The 17,998-nt window shown below is 43.8% G+C and overlaps 1 protein-coding gene across 2 annotated transcripts in view; it reads left to right on the top strand.

Moving 5' to 3' along the window:
• LOC135386054 (homeobox protein Hox-B1a-like) overlaps window positions 1–11,870 on the top strand; it is a 96,400-nt gene extending 84,530 nt beyond the window's left edge. For both annotated transcript variants that reach the window (XM_064615778.1, XM_064615777.1), the window contains one exon: window positions 8,218–11,870. In XM_064615778.1, the coding sequence (XP_064471848.1) occupies window positions 8,218–8,531 (314 nt within the window). In that variant the 3' untranslated portion in view covers window positions 8,532–11,870. The remainder of the gene's footprint in view (window positions 1–8,217) is intronic.
• The last annotated feature ends 6,128 nt before the right edge of the window (window positions 11,871–17,998 follow it).

Here is a 17,998-nt window from a genome sequence, read left to right as displayed (position 1 = left end):
ATTATTTAATTATCACTCTTTCCGATATGAAATCAATTGCAATATAGCATATGCTGAAGGGCACTCCTTAGGAGGGCATTAGCTAACTCCTAAGCCAGTGTCTTAATTACCTTTCAATAATTAACTTTTTAATTATAAAAGCTATGAAGTTGTCCCAATGAGAACATCTGGTCCCTTCGATTACCTGATGCCGGAGCCGTTTTCAGAACAAAAATCCGTTCGATAGACCGTTCGCAAAAAATTCGTGAAGGAACAACAATTTTTTCTTTATTTTGTTCATTGCGCATCTTCGGAGACGCGTCTTTCCTTCACCCTCAATGTGAGAGGGTGAAGGAGCACAGTGCCGGATCATGCGTCGAATATTAGCTTTAACTTGCGGAAACAAAACAAATGTATAGGGTGAGTCTATCGGAACTGCCCTTACCTTGGGTTGCATTTTCTGTTTTCTGTTAATCTTTTTCCAGGGCGCAAGAGGTGATTGTGTGCTCTTTCACCCTCTCACATTGGGGGTGAAGGAAAAACGCGTCTCCGAAGATGCGCAATGAACAAAATAACGGGAAAAATGGCGTTCCTTCACGAATTTTTTGCGGAAGATCTGTCGAACGGATTTTTGTTCTGAAAACGGCTCTGTATCAGGTAACCGAAGGCACCAGACGTTCTCATTGGGACAACTTCGTAGCTTTTATAATTAAAGAATTAATTAAGACACTGCCTTAAAACTGTGCTGATGTCCTCCTAAGGAGTGTCCTTTGGCATATGCCATATTGCAATTGATTTCGTCTGGGATAAAGTGATATATATATTTTCAAGAAATATGTTCGCATTTAGCTGGGACACCCTGTATATCTACCGCACTTAAACGGGTTTGGAGCAACGAACAAAGATGCAATCATACTTTTGTTGCTGTTGTTATTATTCGCGCTTTATAGCATAGACGGCTGAAGCTCTGGACGTATAGCGTCGTTGGGTGCATGCATAGGAGTCGTTCACAATGGTTATGGGGAGAGGCCACCACGTCGGTATACGCCCACATCTGAGGGATAAGCCAGGCGCATTCTAAGTTCCCTGGGGGAATCGTGCACAGAGAGTGAAGAGTGTTCTTCCACGTCATGCAGTTCGAGTAACATTATTGAGGTGGTTCTAGTATTTTGTGCATATAAACCCATAGGCAGTTTGCAATGAATACCGGCACCAACTGGCTCCGCTGCACCGTCCTCCCCTCTCTAGAGTCTAGAAAGACGAAGTGCAGTTACTTCTTTTATTGTCAAAGGATGAGTCACTTTATGTGGTACAAGAAGTTGCGTTAAGCATGTCGCGCTTTCGGGATGATTTCTGCACGGAATGTGTGCGTATTCGGTACAGTGGGGAAGACTCTAAATAAAGTAAACCCCATCTATCCTCCAAAGTGGCAGAAAGTGTGGCTGCAAAAGCCGACGTATTTCATTCTGATAAGAAAAAAAAAAACAGGTATTGATTCGAGGGACGGGCGCCATATCTACAAAATCAATCAATCTATTGCCGCTGTGGATGATGCGAATTGCAGACGCTCCCATGAGCCTGATACAATCGAGCACATCCTATAAAGGACTGCCGAGCACACGAAGTGGCGCGCCAAAAATTTCTTGCAGACTGCAAGAACGATACCTTGCAGGCCATTTTACACGTCCCAACGGCAGCGCGCCTCTCCGGGAGACGCACGAGGGCCCAGAATTTAGGGCGCTTTCTTTGGGTAACGAGGCTGTCTTGGGGGCCTCTATATATAATCACTCAGGCCGAACTCGGGTTTCTAATCGGAAGGCTCACAAAACCACCGAGACTCCCTATACCTGCCTATATCCATCTTCTTGTCATCATCATCTCCAGCTACAGTCGTGACGATGTCCACAGGTGTGAGGCCAATAACGGCAAGCTGTTACCACCACCTCAACCACCACCACTTCAACCCAAGCAGCACAACATCTTGGCCCAATATCGGCTGAACATTGGCAATACCGGTCCAATATTGGTCCAATCTTGGACAAGTATTGCCGATATATAGCCAATATATTTTGATGCTTGGGAACCTATAGAACGCATGGATATAAAATGTTACAAATAATCAGGTCAGCGCTCGTTTACGGACCGTGACGTACACTGTTTAAAAAGGATGTCAGTTGTGTAATGATCAAGCCCATGTCCTGAAAGTTTCTAATATAAGTGTAATAAACCCAACGTCTCTCCTTTGAAAAAAAAAAATCTCTGTGTTATAAGTTTATGGAGAGCGTAATATCGCAATAAGAGAGAATCCGCTTGCACAACACTCTTAAAAAAGGGGTGTGTTGTAACTCCTTTTTGGGGAGTATACCCCTGCCACATATATCACTCCCTTTAAGGAGTCTCCTCACTCCCTTCATAGCTGTGAAGAGAGTGTTGAGACTCTTTAACGAGGGTAATGAAGAGTAAATGTACACTCCAAAGGGAGTGTACATTTACAGTATGTATGTGGCAAGGCTGTACTCTCCAAAAAAGGAGTTACAACACGCCCTTTTTCTTTAAGAGTGTTCTTCACATTCGCTTGAATTAGTTCGCAGTATGCCATTCTATAAACGAAGAATGTCATATCATATCTCATCTAATCTCGGCTACAGTCGTGACGCTATCCACATGAGTGAGGGCAACAACGGCAAACCGATCTCGTCACCACCACCACCCGCTGATCACAATATCGGTTGAGGTACAATGACGTCCTGCGAGAAGCGGTACCTCTGTTCAAACCACGTGGACAAACACAACTGCCAAAACTTGCACTGTATATAGGATATGGCACTGTGTATAGGATAGGATAGGATATAGGATCTCTTTGTCGAAGTTTACCTGTCACCGTGTCAACTCTTCGGACCTGGCGAAATTTGTGAAATCAGATACCCTGCCGATACTCGAAGTATTCTGCCTGGACATCTCCGCCTGTGCTTGTTAAGGTGAAATGTCTTAGAATGGGAAATGCATCATTTTAGAGCCTAATATTGCGTTACTTAGCATAAATCAAGAGAACATATCATCAAATTTCCAAGTGCTTCCACTGCCATGACAGGTTCATGTCGTACTTGCAAGGTATTAAATGTAGTAGCTCATCAGCCCTCATCATTTTATATTTCGTAGTATATAATCAGTGTGTCCTTGGGTGGTGAGCCACAAAGTTACTTTCAGTTGCCGCACTCCTCATCAGTGCCTGTATTTATTGTGTTGTTGCTGCTAATAAAACGGTACTCCGTTGTTTCACGAATTTGAAGCATGCGCTCGCGAGATAATGCCGAATAATAATGCGTATCGCATCTTCGCATTCTTTGCGTTCAGGAACTATCTTGGAAGACTTCCGAACGTTTGCCTTTGCTACATTTTGCATCCGATATCAACAGCTAATTGAAAACGCCTTCTCTGTTGAAAGCTGGGGACTTTTCTTTCGCCATCCTGTCAGCAGATATCGTCGTACAATTTCGCTTCTATTTTTAAATACGTATGCCTATTCTTATTGGGAATGGGAGCTTCCACGGTCGTATAACACCGGCAAGACATATTCGCACAGCGAGGTATTGTTTAGGAAATTCAACAAGGTGCCTTACCAAACTGTAAATGAGTGGCGCAACCACAAAAAAAAAAAAAAAAAAATGAATAGACAAATAAAATAAATAAAATAAGAAAGGAAGAAGAAGAATAGAAACAACAGCAAGTAAAATACACCGCTGAGACATTTATACCGTGCTTTATTAGCTTAATCAATTCAGTTCAACACATATATAAGAGCCTGATTACGATGAGTACGCCCATTTCGGCACCCCCATTTCCAGAGGAGTCCTCGTTTCGAGCACGGGCGAAGGTGAAGGGAGCCTTCCCCTCAAGAAATTTCGTGATTAATTATTCGCTTACGAGAACGCATCCAAGTGTTTCATTGCCAGCAATCTCCTCCTTGATTAATAGCTCTGAGGCCTGCACGGCGTTGCCCCTTCCCCGACCGACTTGCTTCCGCGGTCACCGAATTAGCAGCAAACCGCAGACGGTTGGCCGCACACTCAAACGCGGCCTGGCAAGTCTTCTTTGTCACGCCGACAGAAAGGGGTAACATGTCGCGACACAAAATAAGTGTCGTCCGCACCACTGAGACTCAATGGAAAAAGGATGAGGCCGCGCCGGTAGAAACATGTTTCCATGGGTGCCTCGGTGAAACTCGTATTGCTCAGTGACACGGACGTAAAAGAGGGTTTTGGAGCAGTGAGATGTAACGAACACATGTGAAAGTATGTTTCTTTCGCTGGGTACGGTGTTCTGCCGCACACCGCTCGATAATATGAGGGGGATTAAAGGAGAAATTTTTTCGAGTCATAGTAATTAGAAAGTAAACTGTAAAAACAGGGTACTACGAAAAGGCAGGGCCAGCCGGACAATAGTTTCTTATCATCATCTCTGCGTGCCCCTGTGCGTGCCTGTCGAAAGTGAAATGCGCTCGCAGCAGTAAGTTTAGAAAGTTGAGGTGTTGGCTGTGCAAACTGATGAAGTGTTTCAGCTGCGGTGTTGCGCTCACGTCGTTTGCTTCTTCGTGCAGCGTATGCTGTCAGAGGTGCAGGGGAAATTGCGTTTATTCTGTAACGCACTACCGTTACTTTTTGAAGAGGCAACGCATTACGTTACTCGTTACTTTTGTGTGGTAGGTAATGCGTTAGTAATGTCATTACTTCTGATAAGTAACGAGATGACATTTGCGTTACTTCGCAAAAAACAAAAAAAACTTTTTAATAAGCACCACTCGTTCAGCTGAAGCAGATGACGAAATGGCGGCGTAATGTTGTACAAACATGTTCCTGATTGTGGGGATTCCATGGTTTGGATTTCCAACATTCGAACTCGCAGAAGGGGTGAGACGCTGCCTGTTCACTTTGAAGACGGCATCATCCGAGGACTCCTCATCGGACACATGATACATATGGGACTGCGGCGGCGCAAGTCTCTCGTACTTTTTTTCCGTGACCTTTTATCTTTGACGCAGTGCATATCGAAAATAGCCATTCCCGTGTTACTTTGTCACTTGTTTGAGCCGTACACAGGCTACTTTCGGTTACCTTCGCCCTCCTTCGACCCAACAGTGACGTATAGGGAAAGAAAAATAAAGGTGGTGCATAAACTATAGGTGGCACCTCAACAGGAGTAAACCTACATGTTAATACTCCTTCCTTGGTGTGTTCTCCATGGGCACGAGTCTGACCTTCTTGTCATTGTAAAAGACGGATACAAGAGTCCAGGGATTTTTCCAGCTTCTACACGGCACAATTCTCACAATTCTTTAGAGTTATTCACTGAAGGAATGTTGTTCCCGAATCCTGAGTAATGCGTATTGCCACTACGCGTTACTTGGCAAAAAGGTAATGGCATTACTACTACTCTTCAAGACGTAATGCATTACCATAACTTATTACTCACATGTAATGCATTACCATAGGTTATTACTCACATGTAATGCGTTACCATAGCTTATTACTCACATGTAAGGCGTTACCATAACTTATTACTCACATGTAACAGTTATGGTAACGCATTACATTGGAGTAATAAGTTATGGTAACGCATTACATGGGAGTAATAAGTTATTACTCTCATGTAATGTGTTAGCATAAGTTATGTTAACGCATTACATGTGAGTAATTGCGTTACCATAACTAATTACTCATGTAATGCGTTGCCATAACTTATTACTCCCATGAAATGCGTTACCATAAGTTATGGCAACGCATTACATGAGTAATAACTTATGGTAACGCATTTCATGGGAGTAATAAGTTATGGCAACGCATTACATGAGTAATTAGTTATGGTAACGCAATTACTCTCATGTAATGCGTTGGCATAACTTATTACTCCCATGTAATGCGTTACCATAACTTATTACTCCAATGTAATGCGTTACTTCTGATCTCCGCTTATAGCACGTCAAAGATCCGTACTCTTGCGCTTCGTTCTTTGTCTCTCACTCTCTCTCTCTTTGTTTTTCCTGCGGTCATTATTTTCTGACACAAGATGATTTACGAATTGTATCGCGTATGCATATATGTATATAAGGACTGTTCATGTTCACTGTTCATCATAGGAGAAATTTATACATATTTATACATTAGAGCGTCCAGTCTCTCGCAATCTCTCCTTATTTGTATCGCTGGAATTATCGGAGTAGTTGCATCGCTTCCTGTTGCCTCATATTGTTTTGTAGCGACGAGGAAAAACTTACCATTGCTTCTTACGCATACACTGGAACCTCATCCCTGTCGTGAGCCACCACTAACTACGCCGTCTGGGTTACTGGGATGGAGACATACGTCGATTATGTGTTCTGAAGCCCCGCCATCAGGACGTATAGTCACTGTCGTCCCGCAAATACCTATTATGGTCGTAAAGACAATCCCAATGCAGGCAGCTCAAAGGCAATCCAGTTTTTTTGCATGTATGTGTGTGTGCGCGCGTGTGTGTGCAGACTTTAGCTGTGTGGTTGATGCCACCTTGTAGCTGGGGAGGAGGGGGGGAGTTGGCCACACCCGAGTGGGCATCGTCACGACTCCAGCTGGAAAGAATGCGTTCTACCGCTTCTCACACCAGCAATAAGGCGTGTGGAGAAACTGATGCACCTACGAGAGTGTATCCGAATTAGCTTGGTTGCCAAGGGCTGCACCCCATACGTCTTCTCGGTGACTTAGAAGCTCTTATGTGATAGTTGCCAAGTATGCGAGCGCAATATAAGTACTGCCAAGTGATTCGCATCAAAAGCACGCAATCACATATCGTCCGTCAGACCGCATTCCGTGGACTTTTTCCAGCGACACTCTACCTGCAAGAATCATAGCAAGTAATAATAAAAGAAAGGGAAGGAGGAAGAATCGATTACTGTTGTAGCTACCTTTGTAGATGAACAGGCCACATAGAAGCAAGCAGGTTGATGTACATTATTCTTAAGCAACCAACTGCTGGCGAATACCTATCCGCATTTTATTCCAGCTGATATAAACATGTACTGCATGTACTATGTACTGCATGCCACCACTTGCTCTTTTTGAAATGACTCACATTGATTCACTGAGTTTTGACTAAATTCTTACATGTCTATACCGTAATGTATCCAAGTCTTGAATCCACGTCCGGTAATGACTGATCCAGAGAATTCGGATGTTGCTGACCTGCCTCCCGTATCACACCATTGTAAAGAACACAATCTGTTGCGATGAAGTTGCACACATTATCGACCAGGGGGACTGTGCTGCCACAATATGGCATTCGCCCATGTATTTGCTCGTGTACGACCCAAGTATATGTGCACAGAAGCCGCCGGTATCGACGACCTGTGTCCAGGGCAACGGGCGCAGTCCGCTTGACGTTCGATGCGATGCGACGCGTCGAGATTTCCTAGGTGTAAATATCGATGCGGGCTTCGAAGTTTCATCATGAACGTCGTTCTGAACACCTCTGCGAAAATCCTTATTGAAGTCTTAATTGCGAACACGATACGGTGTATAATAGTTGCAGCTGGAGCTACAACAAAACACTGAATCTTGTTCTGTCCTTCCAGTGCATTTTCCGACATTTTCCCTTTTAATGTGAGTCGTACCGTGACAATTACCACGAAGGAACGCAACTGTTAACGTCCAGCGATTCATTTGTTCTGATGTGCAGTCCTATATGTATATAGCTACGGAGCAAAAGGGACGGCGGCATGTGTACCATGTTGTACAATCACTGCACGTGAAGATACAAGCGGGAGCGCAAATCGAAAGAAAGACTGACACATAAAATTCAAAGGTCGCTTCTGCAGCCTCACATAGATACCAAATACAGAATGCGAATGATTTGACAGAGACGTTGCAGGGCCGATTGTGTGGGCCAGCCTGCTACAGTTGCTGTTGAACATTCATCCGGCCATCCAATACAGGTCTGGCCCCCTTTAGCGAAATACATTAAACACCAGTCCCTTTCTTCAATTCTATGAAAACGTAGATACATAGATAAATGTAGAAAAAAAAAAAAAAGAAAACGTGAGGTCGAGCCGGTGCGACAAGCTGTTCCATGACGCTCGGTGCGTGAAAGTACCAAGTGACTTAAAAGATTACTTCAGCCCCTATGCCCTAGAGGTAGTTCGCCAGGGCACAAACCGCCACCTTCGACATATCCGTACGAGGTACTTATTTTTCAACCTTTCTTTCCTTGCAGTTCCCAAGCCCGACTATGGCTTCAACAACGGTCCCAACGGAACGGGTAGAACAAACTTCACGACGAAGCAACTAACAGAGCTTGAGAAAGAGTTCCACTTCAACAAGTACCTGACGAGAGCTCGGCGAATCGAAATTGCTACCGCTCTCCAGCTCAACGAGACCCAGGTGAAGATCTGGTTCCAGAACCGCCGCATGAAGCAGAAGAAGCGCATGAAGGAGGGGCTCATCCCTGCAGATGGCGACAGACTCTCCCAGGCATCGTCGCCGGGAAAAATGTCGCCTCCGTCGCCACAGCACAAGGACAGTCAGTGATGACGACCCCTCCGACCTCCGTGCGGCCAAGCACTGCTGCCTGCATGCGGCTCATAGCATCTGGCATCCTGGTCACACACCTCCAGTGAGACAATGACTCGTGCCCGGCATGTGGAACAACGTTGAGTGGTGAAACAGACTGGACTTTCTGGGGCTTCGAGTGGAATAAATTATATAAAATTATAAATACTATAAATACGTCTCAGCCGAATTATGTTTAGGCTTGGAAACGGGTTGGTTGTCAGCACAGCGCGGGCGAGTGGAATGGGCTTGGAGGAAGCGAGCTTTTCTATAAGGCCATCGATAGAAGACGAGCAATACACAGTTTCTCTTCATTATGCATCGTTGTTACGGTCACTTTATACTCTATATGTTGCCAAGGCGATGGACAATAACTGTAGGCGTCGAACCGTATATCGAACGAACTGTCGAACCGTATCAACCGGAACCCATTAGTGGATAAGATTCTGAGTCACACACGACTGCGATTGCCTCCGATAGGAAGAATAACCTTGCCAACGGTATGCTAAAACTCGCTATTGATTGAGATTAAACGCTTACTCTTATGATTATGAAGTAAAACAAACGCAACACGTATCTGTGTGTAGCATTTTCAGATAAGGAGCAGACAGAAAGACGTAAGATAAGTGCATTTCGACGTAATGTTAGCACGCAGACAACGAATAATGTAATACCCGAAGACAACAATGCCCTGTACCCTTTGTTGCTCGCTTTTTCCAAGTACCTAGCACACCGTGCAGTGCCTGTGTAACCCTGCCGAGAAAGTCACCTGTACAGTGTTCACCGACGTACATAGCGGCCTAATCCGCTTCATCAACCCTTCACTCGCTCATCAAAGTGCAATGTTATTTCCTGTGCCGTTTGGTGGGTCAAGCAACGGCGGACTGTATGTACAGTGTATGTGTTTGAACGTTCTCAGCGTGAAGCTCATTCAGACTCTCAGCACATCGACACGTCTCACCCAGTGACAAACTGTGCACGCGAATACTGTGATCAGTTTTCTTTTTTTCAAGTTTTGCATGGCTTCATGGTGTAGCTTATGCCGAAGAGTGTTAGATAGTTTCTTATACCACACCACATCGCTTGTACAACAATGGTATAGAAGTGAATTATAGTACACAGCCTCAACGTTTTCAACAGGGTACATACATATGCATATACAGGTCCAATAGGATGATCCGGGTGAACGAAATTATTTTATGCAAATACTGAGCCTTGAATTTCGTACAAATTTTTGCGTGACGTGTGCCGATAACATATATTTGCTGAAACCGGTATGCTGAGGTGCAGCAACAAACCTCGCGTGAACTTGTGCTACATAGATATATATGTAATTAATGTGAAACAGTGAAACGTTTGGAAAAAGATATCAAAAGCTGTATATGGCCATTGTGAGATCCGAACCTCGTACACTCTGTCTGTTGCATTACATGCTCCAATAGAGTTGATTGTGCTAACGCACAGTCTGAATTCCTGAGTTCAAAATAGTTAGTAGAAACAGACTAAGCACCTGGTAAGTAGAATACCCTAGCCAGGACCGAAGTATGGTTTCAACCTCCCCAGCCGCAGAGGCGCTGTAGCAAAATGACCGCAGGGATATGACTGCGCGGAAGCCCAGTGGACAGGTCTATAGGTTGAGCTGGATCATCCTCGACGAGGTTCTGCTCTTACACATATAATCTGTTTTTCGATTACCTCTAACTTTGTTTCTGGATTGTTTCAAGCTGCCAAATCTAAATTACAAGCAGAAGTAAAACGACTCGTGAATAGTCTCAAGAGCAAACGGCTTGCATCGAACGATGTTCATTTACGTGCAGGAGACAACCTCAGGTCCGTAAAAGAAACTCCGAGGAAATGTTCACTTCTTTGAATATTGTTTTGGGCGTGATACGTCGACGATGCGCCAACTAATTTCCAAGTGAATTACTCTCTACTTTCATGAAGCGCAAAATATCCAGCACAATATCTTCCAAACAGAACGACATTTTCCTACCGGGTATATTATTAATGCAAGCCTATGCCTGAAGAGGCGACAATTAAGACAGTGCTGTCTTGTCGCTTTACAAATTTGCGTTAATTAAGAAATTAACAAAATTGCGCCTTGGAAAAAAGCCTCACTGCAAATGGCCGCTCAACCATTTAATCGGCAACGCCGGATACAAGCTTCAGAATATTCCCTCCTTTTTCAATATACGGTAATGCGGGGTGGGCAGCTTGTTACACAATGGAAACATACCGTACAATTTGCTTCACACCGCGCTTCTTCAATATCAGTGGCCGCTATATTTCGAAGCAGCCAGTAGGCTAAACAGGCTCAGTAGATGTTTAATTTTGCCCTCTTGGACATCACATAGTTCATTACCAGCCTGCAAATCTGCACCGCGGCTATAATGCTCATGCTAACGCCGAGGACCACTCGTTCATAGTTTTATCGTTGGCATTAGCGTCAGTACAGACAAAAACGATGTATAGCACCTTCTTATGTGTACTTAAATATGCCATGTGATGTACAACCGTGTCCGTGCTGAACGAACTGTCAATACCGACGTACTCATACTAATTATTACCAGTTTGTGTTTCACTCTCTCCAACCGTATTTGGTGTAAAGCGTTAGAAGGCATTATAGTATTGCTGTTCAGAATATTGTATTAACATAATTATTTAATTACAGAGGTAACTGTATTGCTTTGTGCTTTGCACGCTACCGCTCACCTAAATATACTGGCTGTTACGTGCGTCCGATCTCTAGCAGTCGTTAATGCCATATACGAGCAAAGTGTGCAACAGTATCTATATTGTTCAAACACCACGGAATTGCAGTTCGTTCGCACGGGTACGGTGCTGTTATTCTCTTATGATATAGAGATCGGAAAAATCAGGGTCATGGAGCTCGAGAAGCTTTTCTCGTTGTTCCACTTTAATATTCAGACGGTTTATGTACAGTTTCTGCCGAATTATATACCACCGTGTACATAGCCTTTTATTGTGCCTATTCCTTTTGCCTTTGGTATCATGGTGTACAGTATAGACTTTTGATTGCCAGAGCGACTGACATCTGGAATCAAAACATAGCGAAGGAGGTACCAGTGTATGATATGCAAACAAAAGACAGGGTATTTTCCCGCGTTTACATCGTTTCAACTTATTTAATCATACCTTTCAAAACGCTGCTCATGGATTGGTCTGTGTCATGTATAGGAGACTGTCTTTGTGCTTCTTGTAAACGACGACTTTGTTCCTCTTTTTATTCTTTTAACTTATTATGTCCAGATATGCTGGGTTGATAAATCCACCAAATAAAAGTTGACTTTGTAAGCACCGATTTTTTTGTGCATTGTTCATGTCTATAGGACAACACCCACGCTCACGTATCTCATCCAATCCTAGTTTTCATGTGGTAGACACTATACGTTTCTGAAAAAATAAATATGCGGGGGCTTTTCAGCTATAAAGCAGAGCACAAACACACAAAAATACTAACTAGTTCCTCGATAAGCAATAAACAGAACTCAATAACCCAACCTAGAAAAAAATCCTGGGTACGCCCACCATGCGTACGACTGCAGTACTTCGCAGTTTTGGCATTAATCACATCTGGAAGAGCCAGAGTAACTCAAGGAGCCCATGAAATACATAATCTAGTGTGTTAACCATAATTGCTCTTTACACATGCTCACCTCACAATAAAGTTTTTGTATTTCTTCACACATGAAATGATCTGTCACAGACGAAATACAGAGAACGTGTCGAGTTGAGTCACTCCTCTGGTCCCTTTCTCGGATTCCAATTCTTTTTTTTTTTTTTTCACCATGTACCAGCTGGCCTGCACCCTTGCCCTTTTGCCATGACAAAATACAGAGTTTTTTTTATGATTATTTACATATTTTTCGTGAGAAAGGTATGACAGCGGCATAGATGAGGTTTTTGCATTTGAGTTACACGGACCCGCGGAAATCCTCTCGAAGAGAGCACGTATGTATATAACTACTGCCTTACTATGTATGACTACTAAACTATATAACTACTACATAACTACCTAACTATGTAACTACTACCTAACTAACTAACTACTAACTATGTAACTACTACCTAACTAACTAACTACTAACTACCTAACTATATAACTACCTAAAATTCATGAATGAACTCTTTAATGAGAGGATTTCAAGCAAAAGCAACAACAACATATATATTGTGATGATGAAGTGGGGAGGTTTTCCACCGCAAAGCAAAAGCAAAAGCAAGATTGCAGAATGGGAGGCAATTCCGCTTGAAAGCCGTTCTACTATTTAAACTGCGTCTTTAACGTGCGTTGCAATACCCATCGCTAATATTGTTATGCAAATGAGTCGAAAGCAAAATGAACGCCTGAGGAGTGTACGACCTTCATCGTCGTCGGCTTATCTGTGCCGCAGGCCGGGGGGGGGGGGGGGGGATCATTCGTCCTGGGCAAACTTCACAGGCAACTGTGCCAACATCTGTTTTAAAGTGTCTGAGGAAGACACGGGAAAAGCACCCAGACAGCACAGCCAGCATTCGGATACGGGTCACCTCCCAGTCACGACGTAGAAGCCGCAATGCGTTGATGGGGCCAGCAGATCAGCACCTGCTCCAATCATCTTCATTGCTGCAAATCACGTGACACTCTGATGCACAATGAACGAAGTCCTCCCTTCGTTTGTGATGCGTGCGGCTTCGGTTTCGGCTCATTTGCATAGCAAAAATTGGGTTACCGATATTTCAGTGCACGAGCTCGTTTCAGGATTTTGATAATAGGTTGCTTGAAATTCAGGTTGAAAATAGAAATGCTTTCAACGAGGGTTTGCTCCCAGTCGGCTATCTGACTTTTGCCCGAAAGTCCCTAACTGAAGATTTTGATTTGATTTGATTTGACTTTACTGGCGCAAGCCTAACTGAAGAGTTTATGAATTTTAAGCGATTAGTCTTTTTTTTTCTTTTTTTTTTCAAATTCGAAAAATTTGAAATGTCAAAAAGTCAATTTATTCAAGGAGTATGGCAGCTACAATATTTTTGTACTGTTGGGTGATTAGATGAGTCACAAAATTTGTGAGCCCATCTCTCTTAACGATTGAGCCCAGTATTTTCTCTACCCCTACTTTACTGATTCCTTTTCCTTTTTTAAAAAATAAAGTCAACAACTGAGGTCAGTACGTGTATCTGCATTAATTAATTTCTTACAGTGCAAGCTCAATTGAGCAGACAAGGTAAAGGAGGGCAGGCTGTTAAAAAAAAGTTCATTTACAACGTGGATCTGGGGAAATGGCTTTGACGTACATTGTACTCGTACTTGCTGAAGTATAGGTTACAAGAGTTACAATGTTGTTGGTGTTTTGTCTTATAATCCTGAAGTACCTGTAGTCGTAAACAACTGAGTTACATAAAGTAATCTGATATTACACAATCGACAAAGAGCTTCACAAGAAAGTAGTTTCGCCGCATGATTCGTATTATTCTTAGTTGGACAAACACACATTTCCGATAACAGCCTTGGATACGGGACCCTTGTGCCATCGACAGAATGCCAGGGGCTATTTGGTACTGATCTAAAAATGTCATGGCGCGAAACAGACCTACGCGGGACGGGAAAGAAGACACAAGTACACAGGCTATCCTGTGTACTTGTTATAGTACACACAGTACACATAGTACACAGGGGGGGGGGGGGGATATATTTATTAGACGAAAAGAAAAAAAAACCGGGGAAAGGTCAGCCAAACGGGATGTCGGCTTGCTATTCCAGAAATAAGAAATAATAATAAATAGTACACAGGCTAAGTATACAGGCTGTGTATAGGAGAAATTTCTTACGGATCTGGAGGTTACGGGTTATTCTTCAGGCGACAGCTATATGGGGAAAGCGGACATCTTCCACCTGAACAATACAATTTTAGTCGATACAGGCACACATACACACGCACAGACACTAAGCTGAAGCGAAAAATGAAAACAGGTACATGTACAGAAATACTGGTATAACTGACAATTCGTGGTTTTACGTCACCAGACAGCTATGATCATAAGTGATGTCACCGTGGTTGGTCCGTGGATTAATTTTACCTACCTTAGGGTTATTTAACGCGCGGCGAAATCTCAGCAGACGGCACACCGTATTTAACGTCCCTCGAGGGAGAAAGGGGGGGATATATTTATTAGACCAAAAGGAAAAAAAAACCGCGGAAAGGTCAGCCAAACGGGACGTCGGCTTGCTATTCCAGAAATAAGAAATAATAATAAATAAATAAAAAGAAAAGATAAGAATTAAAGAAAGAAAGAAATAGGAAGGAATAAGAAATAAATAAATAAAGAAAATTAAGAAATAAGAAAATAAAGAAAAAGAATTGGGGGAAATGCCGAAAAACTAACAAATGATGAAAGAAGGATGAGGTAGATTAAAGACAAAATTGGTAAAAAAAAAGATGACTAACAAACGGTGAAAGAATGATTAGATGAATCACAGAAGATGACATTAAAAGGAAAGCATGAAGTTAATGCGTTGAGGGAGAGAGTGGGGCACAGAAGAATGAGATTGCACGTCTGAGTTCACAGGCTGTTCATAAGACCTGAATCTCTCAAGAAAGTCAGAACTGCTTTGGTCACAGACCGGGAGAAAGGGGGTCACACGGAGAAAGGCTTGTATACCCTATCACCAAGTTATACTGGCGTCTCCGGCAGGGTTAAAATCCGCAACCTCGGGGTCAGTATAGGTTGTCACGATGCATGCCAACTGATCCACCGAGACCGGTGAACAGAAATATAGCTGTTCGATCAACAGACAACAATGCTATGTCCGCATCCACATTGGCTAATCACGGATGCGTGGCCTAATCACTCATAGCTCGCTCCTGCAGCAATTCGAGGAACCGTATCAGTTTGATCATGGCGTGGAAGACCTCCCGAGGTGCTTGAGGCAACGTCCAGACGCGTACGGGGAGACATAGCTCTGGATCAATATAATCAGCTCAAATTACAGGGCAGCCTGCAGGCAACCTGACGGATAAGGCCTGAATACCTGGCCGCCTTGAGAGCACGCGAAAACGTATTCTTTTACTCTCTTGTTTTCCTTCATTTGTGCTTAGCATAAGCTTTCGCCAGTGGTATTGAACTGCCGCAGATGTGTAGGGATGTCCGTGTATGCGCATCTTTACCGCGAATATACTTTATTGAAGACTTAAGTGCAATCGCAAAAGTGCCGAAAATGGGTACGTCAGTTAGCACGGGCATTTCATTGTGTGTGGCAGCGCAAGCCGACAATGAATTTGGACATTCTTCGAGTTCTTTGGACGTTTATATGCGTTAATGAATTCACCTTATCATATTTGAGCACATGCTTTGTTCGCTAAGCACATTTGGCATCTTTCTGTTTTCTCATATAGTAACAAGCCCGCGATAGAAGCGTTAAAGAGCATGTCTCCTTGGACGTTACTTAGGTATTGGGAGCGAGATAACACCGCCCAATAGCCCCACCAGTTGAAGAAAGAAGTAAAAATAAAAACAACAGTACACCCTGGGAAACGCCTTATATGTATTATCTTCTTTCTGTGACCGCCCATATTACCTCATTGTAGCCTCTTTTAAAAATGCGCTGCTAGAAAGGTGTGTTAATCCGGGGTATTTGTAGAGTTTAATGAAAATACGGCAACCCCCGCTCTTGTCGATGTTGCTGGTATATTTTGTTATAGCACCAAGTCATAGTACCAAACTCATATATGAGTTTGGTACTATGACAATTTCGCGAAAGTTACTTATCAAGTTATCATAATTACTTACTTTACGTCGCCAGACGTGATCATGAGAGAGGCCATGGTGGGTGCTCACTGGATTAATTTTGCAAACCAGAGGCTCCTTTAAAGTGTGCCGAAATCTCAGCACGCAGCAAAACCCTAGCGGAAGACAACGTGTCCAAGCAACTTCTGAACCGCCACCAAGTTCCCGGTGTCCTCGGATGAGTTCGAAGCCGCATCCTTGTGATCACACTGATAACAGCTAGGGACGTCTTGCGCCATATCAGAAAGGAAAATTCCGCATTATTTTGCAAAAAGGGACCGCGTAGGTACACTCAACAAGATGTATCAGGGGACGAGTCCTCTGTAAAGACGAGGTGTGTACTGCAGGGGACACGGTTGTCTAAAATCAGCACTCCGTGGTTTATCTCCAGAATCAAATCCTTATCAAATTTCCAGGTGTTGCAAGACGAGTAATAAACACGTGCAGCACATGGTCCACCTTCAAATACAATATTGGCACAACACTTCCAAGCGGGGATTGGCGCCTAGGTCACGTGCTAGCCAAAGTGAAAATCCCATGGAGGTAAGAAACTAAGGAGATGCCCTAAGCGCCTCTCCCAATGCAAGCTAGCGTGCTGTGACCCGCGCATGGCATTGTGGTTAGTTGCCCATACACGTGACCCATAAACGTCACGGCAAGACGTCATAAAACATGGCGTCCTCCATGTCCGCGGCGTATCTTACCCGAGTACAGAGACGAGCTGCGGCCGAATAACTTGTTTCCGCTTTCATAACGTCTTAGAAGTTATCACACCCGTTGAAACACAAGATAGATCATCTCAGTGTGGAAGCAATGGATCACAAATCGCTAGAAGACGTACGTACGTCATCGTGACATTGCCTGGCTTCTCTTCTGTTTTGTTCAACGTTTGCTGTGATTTATCACGCGGCAAATGTTGAAACAACCCATAACCTTCCAAGTATTGTGCGAATGGACTCCTTGAAGGTAAGACGTTTGCTGAAAATGAGGTTTGCTAAACTTCCAATCCTCCGAGCAGACCGCCATAACGCCGAAACATGTGGGGATCACGTGACCGGGCAACTAGATGGGCGTGGTATTGCCAGGAGCGACCGCTAGAAGGGTCCCACGGCCCTCCGATCTTATAGCCCTCTCCTTAGTTTCTTACCTCCATGGAAAATCCGCTGCCGCAAGTCTGGTTGCCAAGTCCTGGAATCTGATTGGTCAAATGAGTGCCAGGTGAGAAGAGCGGCAGAAAATAGTCCATCTGCTGCCCACTTTCTGTGATTACGGTTTACACGTTGACTGTGACACTTTGAACGAATGTGTGCCCGTGTGGCCATGGCAAGCAGTAACAAAACCACCACCACCACCGTAACTGGAAGGCTGCCACTTGACCACAAGTGCTGGCAGATGAGTTATTAGCAGTGGTCACCGCTGCAGCGACAGAGAAGCCCGTGTACCGATTACTGCGAAATTGTGCGTGATGACTGCGGAAAACGACGTCGACTCTCATACCAAGTACGAAGGAGGATGTTGAAACAACTTTGAATAATCACAACAACGCTCGGCCGTTATATGAATGGCGATTCGTTACGTTTCCCCATCGACGACACAAACTTTGTGTCGTCGCTGACGTGCGAAGTCTTTATTGAGATTGTGCGTGCGTGATTTATGTTGGT

This window comes from Ornithodoros turicata, chromosome 2 (genome assembly GCF_037126465.1).
Source record: "Ornithodoros turicata isolate Travis chromosome 2, ASM3712646v1, whole genome shotgun sequence".
NCBI classification, from domain to species: Eukaryota; Metazoa; Arthropoda; class Arachnida; order Ixodida; family Argasidae; genus Ornithodoros; species Ornithodoros turicata.
This window is presented reverse-complemented; position numbering and strand designations above follow the sequence as displayed.